Source organism: Chrysemys picta, chromosome 1 (assembly GCF_011386835.1).
Source record: "Chrysemys picta bellii isolate R12L10 chromosome 1, ASM1138683v2, whole genome shotgun sequence".
In the NCBI taxonomy this organism is placed as follows: domain Eukaryota; kingdom Metazoa; phylum Chordata; order Testudines; family Emydidae; genus Chrysemys; species Chrysemys picta.
In genome coordinates this window covers 44243074-44262415 of record NC_088791.1, presented here as the reverse complement: position 1 = coordinate 44262415, position 19342 = coordinate 44243074, and the positions used below count along the sequence as shown (strand labels likewise).

The 19342-nt window shown below is 39.1% G+C and overlaps 1 protein-coding gene across 8 annotated transcripts in view; it reads left to right on the top strand.

The window, feature by feature from the left end:
* Nucleotides 1-19342, top strand: part of PTPRZ1 (protein tyrosine phosphatase receptor type Z1) — a 348294-nt gene that overhangs the window by 318215 nt on the left and 10737 nt on the right. For 3 of the 8 annotated variants that reach the window (XM_065556031.1, XM_005305663.4, XM_065556036.1), the window contains 10 exons: nucleotides 975-1066; nucleotides 4968-5053; nucleotides 7419-7439; nucleotides 7606-7702; nucleotides 8983-9065; nucleotides 9838-9972; nucleotides 12871-13005; nucleotides 13883-14046; nucleotides 14777-14860; nucleotides 16561-16696. In XM_065556031.1, coding sequence (XP_065412103.1) covers nucleotides 975-1066; nucleotides 4968-5053; nucleotides 7419-7439; nucleotides 7606-7702; nucleotides 8983-9065; nucleotides 9838-9972; nucleotides 12871-13005; nucleotides 13883-14046; nucleotides 14777-14860; nucleotides 16561-16696 — 1033 coding nt within the window. The remainder of the gene's footprint in view (nucleotides 1-974; nucleotides 1067-4967; nucleotides 5054-7418; nucleotides 7440-7605; nucleotides 7703-8982; nucleotides 9066-9837; nucleotides 9973-12870; nucleotides 13006-13882; nucleotides 14047-14776; nucleotides 14861-16560; nucleotides 16697-19342) is intronic. The other 5 variants (XM_005305669.5, XM_005305665.5, XM_005305670.5 and 2 more) reach the window with 3 other exon arrangements.

The window sequence follows — 19342 nt, the reverse complement described above, 5'->3', positions numbered from 1 at the left end:
TATTTTCCCTGAAACAGGTATCTCTTTTTAAAGTTAACCACTTGTGAGTAATGTTTCAAATAGATTAAATGACCCACAGCAAAGAACGGTATTAGCAAGTTTAATTATCTGGTGAGTTTTTTAATTAAGGAGGGTGTGCAGTGCTTAAAGCAGCAGTTGGTTATTTACTCTTTTGAATAGCTTGTTTTATACCCTTAGCAGATGCTACCCATATTATCTTCACAGCTGGGGTATGGAAATAGACACAAGTAACATTGTGGACCATAGTTAAGGTTGGTTCCATTAGTATTCATCCTTAAACCCCTCTGCAACACGGCTAGCATCTGTTGGAATCATAAACTCCCCTGCTTTCAGCTATCTGCATCATGATGACTTCCTTGGTTAAGATGTGCTCAGTGTGATGGCTACATTAAGAAGCAACTTTTCCCCCGCAATTATAATAGCACTGTGAGCCTCTGTTTTGTTTTCTACGCAGCATATTGCCTTTTACTGATTTCTGTACCTGTGGTAGGAAAGGTCTCTCAGTGAAAGTGGTTTCACACACGATTCCAGCTTTGGAGTAGAACAGTACCATGTGGATCTGGATGAGTGATAGGGCAATGGAATTTCATTATACTTGAAAGTACTGTACAGCATCTATAGTGGTTCCAGGTGAAGATTCACACTCTCTTGGCTTTCACTATGGCTGATGTCTGCTCTATCTTCTGCCTCTGGTACAGGTAAAAGTAGCATAAACTATTTGATCTTCTGGGCTAATGTGCAGGTATGTGGTGTCATAAATTGAAGGCATAATGTTATTAGTGCAATATAGTGGTGCTGACAGTGAATATTTATATATTAACAGGTGTGTTTCAATATTCCTTACATGAGGTTCTCAGATGTTTGATTTTTTTTAATCATATTGCCAATATTCCAAGAAGACATCTCAGAAAACATGTTATATTTGCTATATTTACATATGTTTTTTTCTTTAGGAAATGCTTCCAGACTGCTCACTTTTATTTAGAAGATAACACATCACCTAGAGTGATTTCCACTCCCTCGGCACCAGTCTTCCCAGTTTTAGGTAATTTGTTTTGAAATATTTTGTGAATTGTTGTTTGTCATTGAAAAAATGTGGTGAATATTAAAGTGAACTGTCATTAAACAGGATGATATGGCAAATAACCATTCCTCATGCACAGTCCAATAACTAGAAACATGGTTCAATTCACCGCTCAGAAATGTAAGAGTTTGAGATTTGCACCCCGTTGTATTCATGGAGACAGCTGTACCTGATGGGGGGGAGACACCCTCAGGGGAGTCAGACAATGCTACTGTCAATAGGCTCACCTGAATGTTCTGCAGGAATAAAGCACCTTTAACTTACAGCTGGGGCTCTTTAAGACCCCCCTCTGATAGAGGCTGCTTGGGAGATGTTCTGAATAAAATTTTCTACAAAAATCTGTGACCCATATTCTGTACGTCACTCCATAAGTCATGCCACTGAAAACAATGTCATTACTTGTGGAGTAAGACTCTACTTACAGTGAGTAAGGGGCACAAAATCTGCCCCATATAGGTAACTAATAAATACATATTATTTATTAAATCTCAAGCATTTGATTCCTATTTGGAATCTGAAAATTAGACATTTTTTAAGTGTTCCCTCTAAGCCCAGTGACAGCTGTGAATGTGAGGAACATCATATTTTAAATAGTTAATCACAAAACTAATAGGTATATCTCAGGAAAGTCAAACAATTCTCTAGAGTGATTGTAGACTGAATGTCATGCAGAAGTTCCATTTTTGTTTGTTTTGTTTATTTACTTTGGGTTAGCCATTGTCATGTCTTTTTATTGTAGTTCATTATAGGTTGTTTCTGTTCCAGGTCAATAACTGTATTGCAGTGTCATTGTGCCATTTGTTTTTACAATCTGCACTTATCAATTCAGCACAGGAAAAATAATGTTCCACTGTCATGGGCGAGAATTGCATCTACAGTTGTTTTTGTGTAATTCATATATGTGTTTTGGTATTGGGGATTTTACTTACTAAAAATAGTAATGAATGTTAATTTAAAACAGGTGAAAAGAACCTTTTAAAGTGACAAAAATATACAGAACTTTTTGTGGAAAACTTCTAAAGATTGTAGAAATAATTCTGACCTACCTTGTTGTGTGATAGATTTTAAGTGAGCAAGTTTTAGATTTCCCAATGCACATGTTTTTTAAAAGCATTGTATTTTTAGAACTATTGACATATTATGTAAGGCTACTCAATACACAGTATGTGAAAGGCTCATATCAGTCTAATGTAGGTAAAGTGGTTTGAGCAGGAAAAGCACTATACAACTGCTAAGTATTATTTTTATTGTAACTGAATTCAAACACACACCATCCATTTCTATTGCATATTCTGTATTACTTCAGTGCATTGTCATTAGCATCCATGGGAGATCCACATGCCAGAGATATACAGAACGTGCCCTAAGATTTGTAGCATAATCAGGCAACTCTGGATTGTTGGGGTGGGACCTGGGGACTAGTCCAATCATTTGGACAGTGCTGATGGCACCTGCCAACTAATAAAAAGACCTACTCCTCTAGCCAGAACTAGCTGGGGGGGCAACTCAGCACTACCCATAAAAAACAAGTGCAAGCAACCGCCTTTCTCTTTACTGTCCATAGCCCCTGTGTTGCCCTCTCCTCCCCACCTATTGTGCATCTATACAGGGCCGCTGAGAGCGGGTTCGGGCCCCGGTGAAAATAATTTTTCGGGCCCCCCAGCAAGGACAGACCGGCTAAACAGGGCCGACGAGAGGGTGGGAAAGCCAGGCCCGGAATTTTTTCAGGCCCACCAGCAAGGGCGGACAGGCTAAACAGGGCCGACAAGAGGGGGGGAAAGCCGGGGAAGCCAGGCCCGGAATTTTTTCAGGCCCCCCAGCAAGGGCAGACTGGCTAATCAGGGCCAATGAGAGGGGGGGAACCAGGCCCCGGACCCCCTTCCGGACCACCAGGCCCCGGTAATTTGTACCAGCTTACCCCCCTCTCATCGGCCCTGCATCTATAGCCTGAGGGAAAGGTGCCACAGAGGCAGTAGGGACTGAGTTGTTTGTTTCTGAGCCTGCTTTGTTTTAAGATCAAGAGGTTGCCGCACTCCAGGAATGCTGCAAATATTTGTTTACACACAGTAGATAGGAGGCCTGGTTGGCATTTGCCCGTCTTGTTGCCACTTTAAAAATACCCCTCGTCCCTCCTCAGGGTTTCCGTAGTCATGGTCATAAATTGGCAATATTGTTAGAACACTTTTAAGGTTTGATCCTATGCTCATTGTAGTCAATGGGAGTTTTGCTACTGAATTCAATTAATGCATGCTCAGACCTTATCTGAAGGAATATTTTTGTGTGTGTGTGCAGATATTGGTGTCTGTTTCTGTGTTCTGAGCTCATTGGAAAACATACTTCATGCCAGAATGCTTCTCCTAGGTGTGAAGGTGGTATTACACATTTGTGCTGTTTTTCTTAGGCTTGACTGCCTAATTCAGTTTTAGTATTCATGTCCATTCATGGAAGGGAAAGAGCAGATGGATCTCAATACAAATCAACAAATTCCTGGTAACTGAAGCCTAAAAATATTAAGTGTCCTAAATGATGAACATCTGTTGATGTAAATAGCTGTTCCTTATGCAATGTAATTGATGTTTCCTTGTCAGTTATGAAATTGCATATTGTGAAATAGTCGTATGTTTAATCCATGGAAGGCTTTCCATGGGAAAAAAGAGATCTCTCCCCTTTAGAGCCAAAACTAGTTAAAATAATGTGTCCCTTTAACAACTAATTAACAGAATAGATGATTTTATTTACAAAGAATATTTCTTTGGAGACCTGCAGTTTAAAAATCCTGAAGGTTTGCTACATGATCCTTAATGAATATTTTGCACATAAATGTTTTTCTGTATCTACATAAAGTATGAAAGAGAGGTTCTCAAATAAAATATCAGCCTGAAAATTCTGATTACAGCATGTTAAATGCAAACCGAAAACCCATCAATATCAATTTGTCATATTTATGTATAAAGCAATTCACAACAATGTCAATATTTTATTTGTAGTATCCAGAAAGTTTTCCCTGGTGTGTGTAATTCCCATTAATGGTAATAAGAGTTACCTCTGAGAAAAAAGCCTTGATTAAGAATTGCACTATAAATCCCTGATCCTGAGAGATTATAGATGCTCAACACTTCTCAGGATGAGACATAAAATTATTGCCAATAATTACAACCACAGAAACTTATAGGTGTACAACAAATAAAGAAAATTTGCTTGCATGAGTGATACATCGTGAGTGAGAGAGAATAAAAGTTACCTTTGACACTAGAGCTGATACACATGCCTTAATTAACACAGTCTTGTTGGCATGATGCTGGCTTAATTTCCTAGTTTGGGGCCCATACAGCTGGCCCCACACACCCAGTATAATACCACTCAACACAGAGCATTCTGACTCCAGAACCCGGTCATTCCTTCTCTGCTCTCTGCCAACATTACTAAAGAACTCTACTCTGACTGCGTCACGTTGAACCTGCTTCAGCAAATGGCTGAAACTCTCAACTCTCTTTCACTTCAGTGAGAGCTGAGAGCGCTCTTCAATGTATAGGCTCAGTATTTTGCAGGATCAGCCCCTGGTTTGTGGAGGTATCATGGGTATGCAGACATGAGGAAAAGAGAGAATCTTCAAAGGTGGAAAAAGAGCTGGCTGGGGAACTCGTATGCCTTATTTCACAGGGCCTTAGCAAAACTTGTAGGCAGCACCATTATTATGGGTTATGATTTTAAGAAGAAGACAAGTACCAAAAGCTCCTACACATGCTGCATGTTTTATTTTGGGATTTTGTATAGTTTGCCTAACTATAAAGCTCGTTATATATCACTCTGGCTTATTATCCTTCACAAATGTATTTTTTTTTTGTCTTTTCCTACCCCTAAGATGATGTTGGAGCAATTCCAATAAAGCATTTTCCAAAACATGTTGCAGACTTACATGCAAGTAATGGTTTTACTGAAGAATTTGAGGTATGGCTCTGTCTTCTTTTTAAAGAAAGGCTACAAATGATGTCAGATTAAAATTAATTTGAAAATAAAGAATTAGGCATTCTTTAATGTCAGATGGGATCCTGATTCTGGGACCAATTCTGTAAATACTTATGGACGTGAGTACCTAGAACCCAGTATGTACTCATGTATAAAGCTAAGAACATACGTAAGTGTTGACAAATTAATAGCTATATCTACTTAGACTTACAATTAGCAAGTGAACTGATGCACAGTCTTGGTATATGATAGTGAGAACTTTCAGATTAATCCCATAGCACATATAATTCATTATGTGTTTCACAAAATTGAAAATATTAACTTCATCACATAATTCATTAATTTTACTCTATATAATGAATGAATTTCAATGCATGATAAAATACTCATATGTATTTCATGAACAAGCTTTTGATAAGTCATATTTCCTATATCTAACTACAAAATTGCAAAACAGAAATAGTCAATCTCACTTCTATCATCAAAGATCTATTGTTAAAAATCTTGTATGTATTCCCAAACAAAAAATTTTGTGGAGGCATAGTTAAGGCTGTAAATAGATCATCTGTATTTATTATAAATATTATTAAAATGTTAAAATTGCATCAAAAATGTTTGAAAATATGGACATTCATTGTTAAACACCCTTTGCTTTGTTGTGTTTTCTCTGCCCATTCACAATGTACAGGGAAAAAACTCTCCTGTGCTTTTTTATTTTTAATTTACCCCATAAACATTTCCTGTATAGACCACAAGACAACACTCAACACATATGGCCTATAGATAGGCTTGGCAGAATTCAATTTTTTGGTCAAGGGTCTGGTTTGTGTCTCACCACAAATAGGAAGACCACGTACAAACCAGACCCTTGACCGTCCCCCATCTCTATATCCCACTGTTGTCCAGAGACCACAATAGAGGGCATTTTGTCCAGAATGTATGGCTGAAAAACAGCATTTTTACTCATAGCATAGTTGTAGATAGTAGTGAGAACTTAATCTACCTATCTGTTCTTCCAGGTTTATAAAATGCCCCAGAATATGTGCCCTGACTTTCTCTCTGCTCCTGGAGAACTTACAAGATATGCAAGACTTTAAACTAAAGTTATTATCTTTGCAGAGCTGACAGAAGTTAGCTTTTTCAGTTTTTAATTCCTATTACTGTAAAGCAAATCCCATTTAAAACTTAATTTACCAGGTCATTAGGCTTTAACCATGACTAGTAACCACTTCTCTTATTTTTAACTTTTAGAAAGCCTAAAAAGAAGCTTTTTGGCCTTAAAATGAGTCCCAGAACATTACAGGAAGCATGATTGTACTATTTTTAAATGAATGGAATTTATAGACTCATAGACTTTAAGGTCAGAAGGGACCATCATGATCATCTAGTCTGACTTCCTGCACAATGCAGGCCACAGAATCTCACCCACCTACTCCTGTAATAAACCCCTAACCTATGCCTGAGTTATTGAAGTCCTCAAATCGTGGTTTAAAGACCTCAACATGCAGAGAATCCTCCAGCAAGTGACCCGTGCCCCACACTGCAGAGGAAGGTGAAAAACCTCCAGGGCCTCTGCCAATCTGCCCTGGAGGAAAATTCCTTCCCAACCCCAAATATGGCGATCAGTTAAACCCTGAGCATGTGGGCAAGACTCACCAGCCAGCACCCAGTTATTTTCTGTTTAACAAGGTGCTCCTTATAGAAGATTGAGTTTCCTATTTAATTGAAGCATTCCATCAAATAAAAACTTGAATTACATGCTGAGAATACTGTTATGGATTTTTAAGGGCTTGCTCCTGTTACCCTTACTCATTCAAATAGCCCTTACACATGCATTAGGTCCAGTGAGACTACTTGTATGAATAAGGGTTGTAGTTTAGAGCCCAAAACTGGCAGGGTATAGTCACATGAAGATGAAAAGATGCACAATCCTGCTCCCATGGAAATCAGTTGAGGTTTTGCAGTTCTCTTCAATGAGAGTAAGAGTGGGCCTATAAAACTTAACTCAGTTCCTGGACCAATAACTAAAGGCCTCTGCCCTGTCAATGAGATTATTCATGCATAAGTATTTGCAAGTCCAGAGTCTAAGACTGAGGCAAAGTCACTGAGATACATACAGATGTCAGACTTTGTTATGAAAGTTATTTCAAGTTCAGAATGTCTCATTTCTTTTACTTGCATGCATTACGTCAAAAATATTCAACGTTGTTGCTATATTATAAACACATATATTGCATGACCATAATTGTTTTCCATTGTAATCGTAATATAATAAGCACTTCTATCCATTTGTTGTGTGCTGTGGAATTTGATTTCTTTACTTTTTTTGCATTCATTCCCTCATTAGACACTGAAAGAGTTTTACAAGGTAAGGAATTATTTCTCTGCATTTTTTTTTTAGCAAAGAACTAGTTGTAAGATATCATAGATAGTTTGGTATACAGTTGTGGGTTTTCATGTTGATTTATTACATTTTAAGACATTGCATGTAAGTTAATATTTATTAAAATAGCATATGCCCATTTTCTTTTCAGGAAATCCAGAGCTGTACTGTAGATCTTGGTATTACTTCAGACAGCTCTAATCACCCAGACAACAAGAATAAGAATCGATATATAAATATTGTTGCTTGTAAGTGAACACGCTTGGTTATGTATTTTAGAGGTCAATGCAGAGAAGTGTACACTTATGTATTATCACGGGGGCGGGGGGGGATCACACTGGTCTGAAAATTATTGGTCCTGTTCAGCAGAAGTGTTCTGTGAGTTACAGAACAGACTTTCATATCTTTTCAAGTTATTTCTCTGAAATTCTGCTGCCCTACTGAGCTTTTGATAGTGAAACCTGTGTAGGCCTTCTGTGACAAAACAAAAAGAAATCGGAGACTTCATTACAATGCCATTATAAAGCCAAGGAAGCTATGTTTTGATTACCAAAGTTAATCCATCTTTGAGCTGGAATAATGATGATTTATCCTCTTTAGCAATCTGCAGAATCCCAGGCTCTCTAGTCGCTGCACACGCAGAAATACTTATTTATCAATTTTTTAGTTTGTATGTGCCCCATCACTGGATATAAATCAGTTTCATTAGCTGGGACACATGTTCCAGTTGCTTTGCCCCTCTCCATCACGCTAGTAATTTTTAGCTAATGTGTATATATATTTAGCTCTTTTAATCTTTCTTTAATGTCGGTCCTTTCAGCCTGCTGATCATTTTTGTGGCTATTTTTCTGAACTGTTTCTGGTCTACCAATATTTTTCTGGTAACAAGGCCCTCAGAATTAAATACAGTGTTCTGGGTGCAGTAGCATCAAAGCTGTATAGATAATAGGACCAATTCAGCCTATTTGGCAACAGGAGGTGTAAATTTCACCCCGGAACAAATGAGGTTCACTTCACCTTATTGAAGATTCACCTTAACGGAGGGAAGGTTAGCATTGTTTGCTCTCCCATTCTCCCCATTTCTATCCAACACTTTACTGGAGCACTATCCAAGTGATTTTGGTTAGTGGGAGGACCTGGGAGGTGCTCAGATACTATAGTGATGTGTGGCACTATGAGAATCTATATAGATAGATCTCTGAGGATACATTCTCTGACCATCTAGCCATACATCCTTCCATTGGCTTCAAAGGGAATTGCACAGGGTGATCAACTTTCTCCCTTCTCTAGAAGATACAGATTTCTGATTATTTCCTAACCCAAATCCCAGATGTTAGTTTGCATTTCTCCAGCTGAAATTTTGACTGTGATTCATATTTAAGCACAGAATACTTGCATATGGTTGTTGATGTACTTTAGAATAAATATTCTAAAATCCAATTAACGTCTCTCACTGTTAAAGGTTTCCTAAAGAAAAGGAACCATGCTTGCTAGAGTGCTGTGTTTATTTTGACTTGTTTTATTGCAGATGATCATAGTAGGGTTAAACTTGCACAACTTGCAGAAAAGGATGGAAGAGTTACTGATTACATCAATGCCAACTATGTTGACGTAAGTACATTTACATATCTATTCATCTGGTCAGGTATCTCCAAGATAGCTGAGACACTGAGGCATCTAGGTTTCATAAAAATGGATTAATTCTTAAATATATATGCACAAAACAATATAAAAAGCTTCTTTAGTAGGAGATTCTTTAAGGATCTGACTTAAATCCACAAACCATCAACATGAAGATAAATCTCAGATTCTATCTTGAACACATGTTCTTGTGTTCAGTTATTGTAGATGCTTCAGAACATAAAGTATGTGGTATGGCAGTACACAGTGAGTATTTCAGTTCTGAATTTCTATATTATTATATATTTGTAATAGATACTTAATTCTTCTATCTGGGATAATCTCATGAGATGTGTATGCCATTCAGATAAGGGTCTCAGGGGGGCAGCATTTTTTCAGTTTTAGTTACCCTATTCTTTAAACCTGTTATATGTGAATGATACTAGTTTATTTCTTACACTAATATAACCGATCTTTTCAAATCATTAGTATGTCAATGTTCTGCCAGCACATAGAGTAATCTAATACACAGTAAGGTATTATTCCCTTGGTTGGAATTTTACACATTAACATAATAATTCCATTTACATTGTATCCGGTACCACAGGATTTATGTGAATGAAATTGTTACAGATAAAAAAATACCTGAAGTTGTGTGAGGTTTTCTATTGTATCCATATATAAAATGTCATGTACTCTACCCAACCGCCTTTTTTATACAAACAGTATGTTAACAAGTGTAATTTCTTATATTTTAATTTAGGGCTACAACAAGCCAAAAGCTTACATTGCTGCTCAAGGGCCATTAAAATCAACAGCAGAAGATTTCTGGAGAATGATTTGGGAGCATAATGTGGAAGTCATTGTGATGATAACTAATCTTGTTGAGAAAGGAAGGGTATGAATCCATTTCTTTATATTATCTACACCAAATGGTTCCTACATATACAGCCTACGTACGTTTACAATTTGCGATTAGACTCATATCAAATATTCTATACAAAGCAGAAGTCACAATAATACTTATATACATCTTTCAAAATATAGTATAAAAGAAAATAATATAGACCATTAATACAAATAGAAGCCATAACGCTGCATCTCAGAATCTGTGTAAACACAGTTGGAAATAATAAATATGATTTTATGGCTAACAAGGTGTCATCTTCTTTGACACTTGATGTCCATCACTGATTAACAGAAAGAAGAGATTTCCAAGGGATTTCCTTAATAAACATACACATTTAATCTAATTAGAAAAGCAACAAAAACCGAAAGTATGTGAGCTATTATAATCTCCAAGCATTATGTTATGAAAGTAATTATACATATCTCTTAAAATTCAGTAAAGGTAAAAGCAAGTTTATAATAACCTAAAATTATAAGAATAGCTACATTAACAACCATTTTGGCATTTTGCAACAACTATTGGTCTAGCCTCTCCAGGCCCCACAGCTACCCTGAGGGTGAGGTGTAGAAAACGTAAAATCATCACTGATAAAATTTGCAGATGACACAAAAATCGGGGGACTGGTAAATAATACAGAGGATAGGGCACATACATAGAGCAATATGGATCATTTGATAAACTAGGCATGAGCAAACAATATGTATTTTAATGTGGCTAGATGTAAATGTATACATCTAGGAACAAAGAATGTAGGCCATACTTACAGGATGGAGGTCTCTATCCTGGGCACCAGTGACTCTGACAAAACATTGGGGGTTGTGTTGGATAATCATCTGAGCATGAGCTCCCAAAGTCACACTGTAGCTAAAAGGGCTAATGCATTCCTGGGATGCATAAACAGGGAAATCTTGAGTAGGAGCAGAGAGATTATTTTACCTCTGAATTTGGAACTGGTGTGACTGCTGCTGGAATACTGTATACAGTTCTGGTGCCCATAATTCAAGAAAAATGTTGATAAATTGGAGAGGGTTCAGAGAAGAGCCATGAGAATTATTAAAGGATTAGAAAACGTATCTTATAGACTCAAGGAGCTCAATCTATTTAGCTTAACAAAGAGAAGGTTAAGGGGTGACTTGATCACAGCCTCTAAGTATCTACATGGGAAACAAATACATAATAATGGGCATTTCAAACTAGCAGAGAAAGGTATAACATGATCCAATGGCTGGAAGTTGAAACTAGACAAATTCAATCAGAAAATAAGGTGTAGATTTTTAACAGTGACAGTAGTTAACCATTGGAACAATTTAGCAAAGGTTGTGGTGGATTTTTAAATCAAGGCCATTTTTAAATCCAGGTTGGATGTTTTTTCTAAAATATATGCTCCTGGAATTATTTTGGGGGAGTTCTATGGCGTGTGTTATACCAGGACCCTACCAAATTCATGTTCCATTTTGGTCAATTTCGTGGTCATAGGATTTTAAAAATGGTAAATTTCACGATTTCAGCTATTTCAATTTCATGGTGTTGTAATTGTAGGGATTCTGACCCAAAAAGGAGTTGTGGGGGGGTTGCAAGGATATTGTAGGGAGGGTTGCAGTACTGCTACCCTTACTTCTGCACTGCTGCTGGCAGCGGTGCTGCTTTCAGAGCTGGGCAGCTGGAGACCGGCAGCTGTTGGCCGGGAGCCCAGCTCTGAAGTCAGAGTGGTATTGCCACCCTTACTTCTGCGCTGCTGCCTGCAGAGCTGGGCCATCAGTCAGTAACTGCCACTCTCTGGCTACCCAGCTCTGAACACAGCAATGCAGAAGTAACGGTGGCATGAAATGGTATTGCCACCCTTCTGCGCTGCTGCTGGCAGGGCACTGTCTTCAGAGCTGGGTGTTTGGCCAACAGCCACTGCTCTACAGCTGCCCAGCTCTAAAGGCCACACAGAAGTAAGGGTGCCAATACCGCAACCCCCCCAAAACAACCTTGCAACCCCCCTGCAACTCCCTTTTGGGTCAGGACCCCCAATTTGAGAAATGCTGATCTTCCCCATAAAATCTGTATAGTATAGGGTAAAAGTACACAAAAGGCCAGATTTCACAGGGGAGAGACCAGATTTCATGGTCCATGGTGTGTTTTTCCTGGCCGTGAATTTGGTAGGGCCCTAGCTATACAGGAGTCAGACTAGATGATCACAGTGGTCCCTTCTGGCCTTGGACTCTATGAAGCTATGTATAGGGCCACATGATGAGCAGAGCCTGCTTCTCTGGCAAAGGAGGTTAAATTCAGTGACAGTTCACCACTGTGAATTTACCACTGGTCACACCACTATTAATTTCCCCTATTGCATAGCTGTGGTGGAGAAGCCAGTAACAGAGACAACACAGGAGTGGAGATGCTGCTAGGAGATCCCTTGCAATCCATGCAGAGGGATTTATCATCCCCTGGCATCTTCTCAGGGTCCTGACCTATTCTGTAATTGTAGACTCCATTTCTCCAAGAGACGGCCATCCCCACACAACTGAGGGAAGAACTGTAGGAGAGGCACCACAAATATGCGTTCCCTTTCTGCAGCTTCTTCTATGTCATGGGGTGATCTGAATTCTTTGGAGTTAATACTTAATAGGCTATTTGGTCAATAATTGTCCTTAAGGATTCTTTTCTACAACATTCTTGCTTCTGAAGAGAGTGAAAGAAATGCAAAGCCCAACTTTGAGATTCAAAATAAACACCTGCTCTGATAAGGGGATAGCAGAGATAACCAGACACACAGAAAGGGACAAATTCTACCTTTGCTATGTGTCCTTGGAGTTTCCATTGACTTCTGTAGATTATAGTGCCCTTAAATTTGCTCATTTTAACTCTGTAGTTTGACACTGTGTTCTCTCTTTATGGCAGAGAAAGTGTGACCAGTACTGGCCTGCTGATGGTAGCGAAGAATATGGAAACTTTCTGGTCACTCAGAAGAGTGTTCATGTACTTGCTTATTACACTGTGAGGAATTTTACTATTAGAAACACCAAGGTCAAAAAGGTTTGTGATATCCCAAAAGCATGTCTTGGACACAGGGATGTTTTATGATTTTCAGAATCTTGTAATGTCAACTGTTTTGATACAAACTTAGGACGGAATCCTGCAGTTCTTATCAAGGCAAAACTCCCATTGACGTCACAGCGAGTTTTACCTGAGTGCGCTCTAAATGTGGAGATGATGGCCTCACAGCTGTATAACCACAATCTAATGCCCAGTTAGACTTATTAAGGGAAATTGCTATTGAGGCCACATGTTCTGCCCTCGTAGCAAGCAAGTTGAGTGCAGCAGTAATACCACCGGCAGGGGACAGGCTGTGGTCATACAAGCCTGTTGCTATGGACATCACTTAGACTAGTGAGCAGGGGGAATTCTCAGAATGAAAAAGTCTAACAAAAAAGAAGTAGGCTGATTTTAAATTGTATTGCTCAGCAATGTTTGCTCCATTTCTAGGGCTAGATTATTCCGTTTAAGAGGCAGAGCTGTTCTGGGGAGAGGGAGGACGTACGCTTGTCTAAGCATCCCAGTGGAAATACGAGCTTGATACACACTTAGACCACTGTAAATCAGGAGTAGCCCGAATGAAGGCAGATCAAAGCCTGGCTCCACTGAAGTCAAAAGCAGCGTGTGTTTTGACTCAATAAAGTCAGTGGAAAGATCCTTTGTGTTCCTAATAAGGAAGGCACAATTCGGCCATTATAGTACATATAACTGTATGATTCGCTACCAGTATTCTTAGGGGTCTGGTGTGCTTTATACTGAATAGTGACTATGTTAATTCAATTGCAAAATAGAATATTAAGTATATAAAGAAAACAGTGAGAAAATGACCTTGCTTTGACTTGGCCTATTTACTTATATAACTTATTTTCTGTTTCAGGGTTCCCAGAAAGGAAGGTCTAGTGGACGTGTAGTTACTCAGTATCATTATACCCAGTGGCCTGATATGGGTGTTCCAGAATATACTCTGCCCGTCCTAACATTTGTGCGAAAGGCATCATATGCTAAGCGCCATGCTGTGGGGCCTGTTGTGGTTCATTGCAGGTGTGGTTTTTACTGCAGTAAAGTTCACTCTGATTTTTATCGCATTGCTTTTTTGCACAAAAAATAATTTTTCAGTGGTGTTATAGGCAGAATTTCACTTTAATATTTAATAATTACTGATGAAAGAACACTAAATTCTTTATGTAGTAGCTGTAGCTTTTGTAAGGCTGAATAATCAACTGGCCATGCCAGCACTATGAATCACCTAGTGACTGTAAACAATGTGATGCTGTTCTGTGTTACATATATATATTTTTTTTTCAAATTGCTTTTCTTTTAAATTTATTTTGCATGTATATATTGCAGCTTGGGTAGCTAAGGACTTTCCTGATACCTGTATTGCAGTAATTGTTTCACTTCTGCCAAAATATGTATTCTAATTTTTTCAGCTCATATGGTCTTTGGTGCAGGGATGCATTGTAATTTCTAAAAGGAGACTATGCAAAAAAGAAGACTGAATATACTACCTGCTGAACTATAGTTCTGCTGTTTGTATCATTACTCTGTGCTCTATCAATGGTTTGAAATAGAGGAGAGTTCAGGGGAAACTACTTGAGCTCTGACAGTGCTGCAAGCTTTAAGCAGATGTACTGGTAGTGCTCACTGAGACTGAAGCAACCCAGGGAAAGTTGGTTTAAAATGGCCTACAGGACCTGGGATAACTTCACAGTACCAGTGAATGACCAGAGTATTGGAAAATATATAAGCAGGTTCTGGTTTTCTACTATAGTACCTCATCTTTGATGGAACATTTGAAAAGAGAACCTCCTCATGAATTCTGTCCTTCTGGAGCTGAGACTGATGAAGCCAACAGGTAAAGTTGCTATAGAAATGCTGCAAGTTGAAGATAATTTATTTTGGGATGATCTAATTTTACTGAAACATTTTTTGTACTGGAAAAAAATGATCAAGTTTTCTTTATTATGCTGATATCTCCACCTCTGATTGTTCTTCAGAAGTCCAAAATTGGAGCTTTCCAGAAATACCAACACTGAGATATATTCCAATGGGTTGCAGAGAGATCAGCAATATGATAGCCCTCAATAATTTCTTAACAATGCTAAATTGTATGGCTTCATTCAGACCTCTCCACTGGGTCAAGTACAAATTTCAGGGTTCTAGTTGCAAATAGTTTTATAAACCTCTTGTTTGTTTGTCTCTGGATTGTAATGGAGTTTAGAAGGAATCTCATGGTATGAGACTAACTTCTCTTGTTACCTTTCCAGGTTACACTGAGGTGAAAATACTCTTATTGTTATGAAATTTTCCTTAATTATTTTCTTATTTCAGTGCTTTTATTTCATGTTTGTCATTTCTAACAAGGGTATATGGGGCCTGATAATCTTTATTTGTATTTTAATGTGTCTAATAGTTTGCTGCTAACCTGGACCCATTCAGTTTTACATTACTATGTTGGTGCCCAATTCTGCACTTTTACATACATACAATTCTAGTTGACATAAATGGAATTGTGACTATATAACAAAGAGCAGAATATTGACTTTACAACTCTAACCCAAACTATTCATGAGAAACCTAAACTAACTGTTTATGTATTGAAGTTTTTATACCACATGCATCACTGTGGGATCTAAGACTGTGTTAAATAACTGGATTGTGTTCCGTAATCCAGGGATAAAAAGATAAATTGCTTCAAAGGTACCTCTTTTTTAGTTTCTCATGAAAAGTTTTGGGTAGGGTTATAAGCATAAGCGACAAATTTTGCCTTTGATATGTGCATGCTAAATTGAATGAGATTTGCACAGGTAATCTGCATTAGGGCAAAATTTGGTGTTAACATCAGACTATGGCACTATCATGAGTCCTAAAATACTTGAACACCAATGACCTTCTTACACAATCAATAGGATTTTTATAAACTATTGATCAACTGACCATTGACTAAACTAGGTTGGCTCCCTTTCTTCCTCTTGTTTATTTAGGAAGACCTCACACTTTGTTTGCCTTTCTGGGCTATGTCTGAAGAGCAGTAAGATTTCCATTTGCTAGTGTACTTTCAACAGTTCTGATGCTTCCTAGGATCTTCCTCAGTGCAATATCTCCTTTGAAAGATCCCTAGGCAGTGTCTGAATTTGTAAGGTGTGGTGAATGTAGCCTCTTGTCTGAAGGGTCACGTGTATCAGCAGAGAGGATTCTGGGCACATCAAAGCTCTGAAGTGCACCTGCTTCAAAGGATACCTGGAGCATAAGAGGCCTGAAAGCTGCAAACCAACAAGAAGTCACAAGTCTTGTTTAAACTGGGATATAGGGAGAGTGGTTGAAGGAGATGAGAAATAAGTCTTCCCCTTTAATAAAAAATGAATAGAGAGGAAGGGGAGAGATTCCTCTTCATCACTTCCCTTACACTAAGAGTAACTGAATATGTTATATGTAATATAGGTATGTAAGAGCTTGCACTGAAAAAACTGATATCTAAGGAGCAGTAACTCACCCCACGCGAGTTCTCTCACCCTGCTTCTGACTCAGGTGCATTTTTGTTTGTTTGTTTTACAGTGCTGGGGTTGGAAGAACAGGCACATACATAGTATTAGACAGCATGCTGCAGCAAATTCAGCATGAAGGGACAGTCAACATATTTGGATTCTTAAAACACATACGTACGCAAAGAAACTACTTGGTGCAGACTGAGGTAAGAAGAGAATATGCATTATGGTAAGTAAACTGAAGCCAGCTTCTGTGACTCAGTTGCCAACAGCACAGATGCTGGGTTCCTCCTCCTCATTTGCTCTGACAGGCAGGATGGTGACCAATCACCATTCAGGATTTTCCTGCTGGCTTGTTTTCCCTCCTTTGCTTTTAGAGTTTGTTCTTGCTCCCTTAAGCAACGAGCAGGCAAGTGACCTCTGCAGCTGGGGCTGGCAACGTTTGCACTTTTCTGGGGGAGCTTTAGGCATTTTTGTCTGAGCTCATTTATAGAATCGTCAATAGTTCAGTAATCTGGACTGAAGCATTAAATGATATATATAAAAAGGCTATTGTACCAGTGATGCACAAAGATAGGCAGAATGGTGTTATGTCAAAGAGAATGAGTATAAATAGGAAGGGGATAGGGAAGTCTATTTCAGACCTCAAGAGCTGGAGTCAGATGCTGTTGGTGGTTAGATACCGTGGTGATAGATGCCTTAGGCCTTGGCTACACTCAGGACTTCCCAGTGCTGCCGCGGCAGCGCTGTGAAGCACGAGTGTAGTCACGCCGCCAGCGCTGCGAGAGCTCTCTCGCAGCGCTGTAAGTACTCCACCTCTCCGAGGGGAATAGCTTGCAGCACTGCGAGCGAGCGTGCAGCGCTGCAGGCTCTGATTACACTCGCGCTTTACAGCGCTGTACTCTCTGCGCTCGGGGGGGGGGCGTTTTCACACCCCTGAGCGCAGCAAGTTGCAGCGCTGTACAGCACCAGTGTAGCCAAGGCCTTAGAAATACTTTAACTAGAGAAGAAAGTAGCCAAAGTGTTAAAATTGTTGAGAAAGGGAACACATTATAGCCATAGGAATTGGGGGCGAGACGCTTATTGTGATAGCAAGGAAGACAGCGGAATAGAGCTAAGTAAGAGGCTGGTTGGAAAATTCTGACCAAGGCTATCATTCCATTCTTAACTCATTCTATGGCTGTAGGAATTGCAGGTCTCTCAGAACAGATGGGGATATGATACAACACCAGCCATGCATAGCATATGAGTATGACATTTCACGGTGCAATCAGACCAGTGAGGGGCTGTGTCACACCTGCCCTGCAAACTTGGGTACCTCACAATGCTTTGCTGCTGTAGTTCCCACCTGGTCCATTCACAGTCTGCCAGCATGCAAGCCACACCCTGAGTGTTTGTGTATAGCCACATTTCTGGCCCAGCAACACTGTTCCCAGCAGCCTGTCAGCAAACACCAGCCACACTCTGGCTTCCAGCAGCCTTGGTTACTACTTGCAGGGTGACCCCAATGCACTCCCAGTCCCCAATTTCCTCCCCAAAATGTGTGTTCTGCACTGTCCAGCCCTCTCCTGGACAGCTCAGACATATTAGGTCCATTGCCCCTCTAAGGGGATCAACGTACAACAGTCTGTGACACCAAATGGCGTTACCAACAGAGTGCACAACACTAGATTTGTTTTGATTAAAGAATAAAACAAGTTTATTTAAGTACAAGAAGATTTTAAGTGAGTACAAGTATGAGGCATTAAAGTCAGAAAAAGAAATATAGATAAACACTTCCTAGTACTAAACTTAAACTCGACTTGGTTCAAGGTGAAATTCTTACCACAGGTTTCCAGTAACATTGCTGACCAAGTTTCAGGTCAGGATCTTCTCCTAAAGTCCAAAGGTTGTTTCTTTTGTGTTCTTAGATGAAAAAGAGGAAGATTGATAGGGAGAGATAACTTGAGGTGTTTTTGCCCCTCATTTTTATAGATCAGTCACCCTTCGAAATGCATTTTCCTGAAGGTTACCCCTAGTTAAAAGTTCATTCAAACAATAAAGGAGATGTGGTGTCTGGTGGTAAGAGGTTGCACATTGTTTCTTCTCACCTCTGTTTGCTGAAATGCAAATTTTCCTTGTCTCTTGTCTTTCCCCCTCTCCCTTTCTGAGGATCCTGTTTACAACTTATATGTAAATTGAGGTAAACGCACATTCCTTTGTTTAAGACCCACTTGACCATTCCTGCCTCATTGGGTTTGAACATGTGCTACCAACATCATTCAGATGGAATTCATAACTTTACGTATAAAGTTGCTATACACATTTCATCATGATATTATTGACCCGTGAGTTATTAGTTTTCAGATAACACCTCACAAGTCATATTTAGCACAAAGATTATTACAATAGTGTGTAGGGTGTGAATACAGGGGTGAATTCAGTCACACCTCCCCCCTTATAAAGCTGCAAGAGGGTTAGCCACTGCTGACTCAGAGGCAGGAAATCAGAGCCCTCTTTCCTGGACAGGTCATCTGCCACCATGTTCTCTTTTCCCTTTATATGCACAATTTCCATATCATATTCTTGGAGAATGAGACTCTATTGGAGCAGTTTAGAATTGGAGTCTTTTATTTTGTGTAACAGACTAATGGAAAATGATCAGTTAATAACCTGAACTTTCTGTTAAAAAGATAGGGCTGTAAATTCCATATCTACCTCCATCGGGTCAGACCTCACAAAATTTAACAGAGGACCTGCCAGTAACTCTTGGGGTTCTATGTTAAGGACGCTATATTAATAGTTCGTACAAAGGTTATTCTAATCCTGTGTAGGGTGTGGCTAAAGGGGTGGATTTGGTCACAATGTGATTT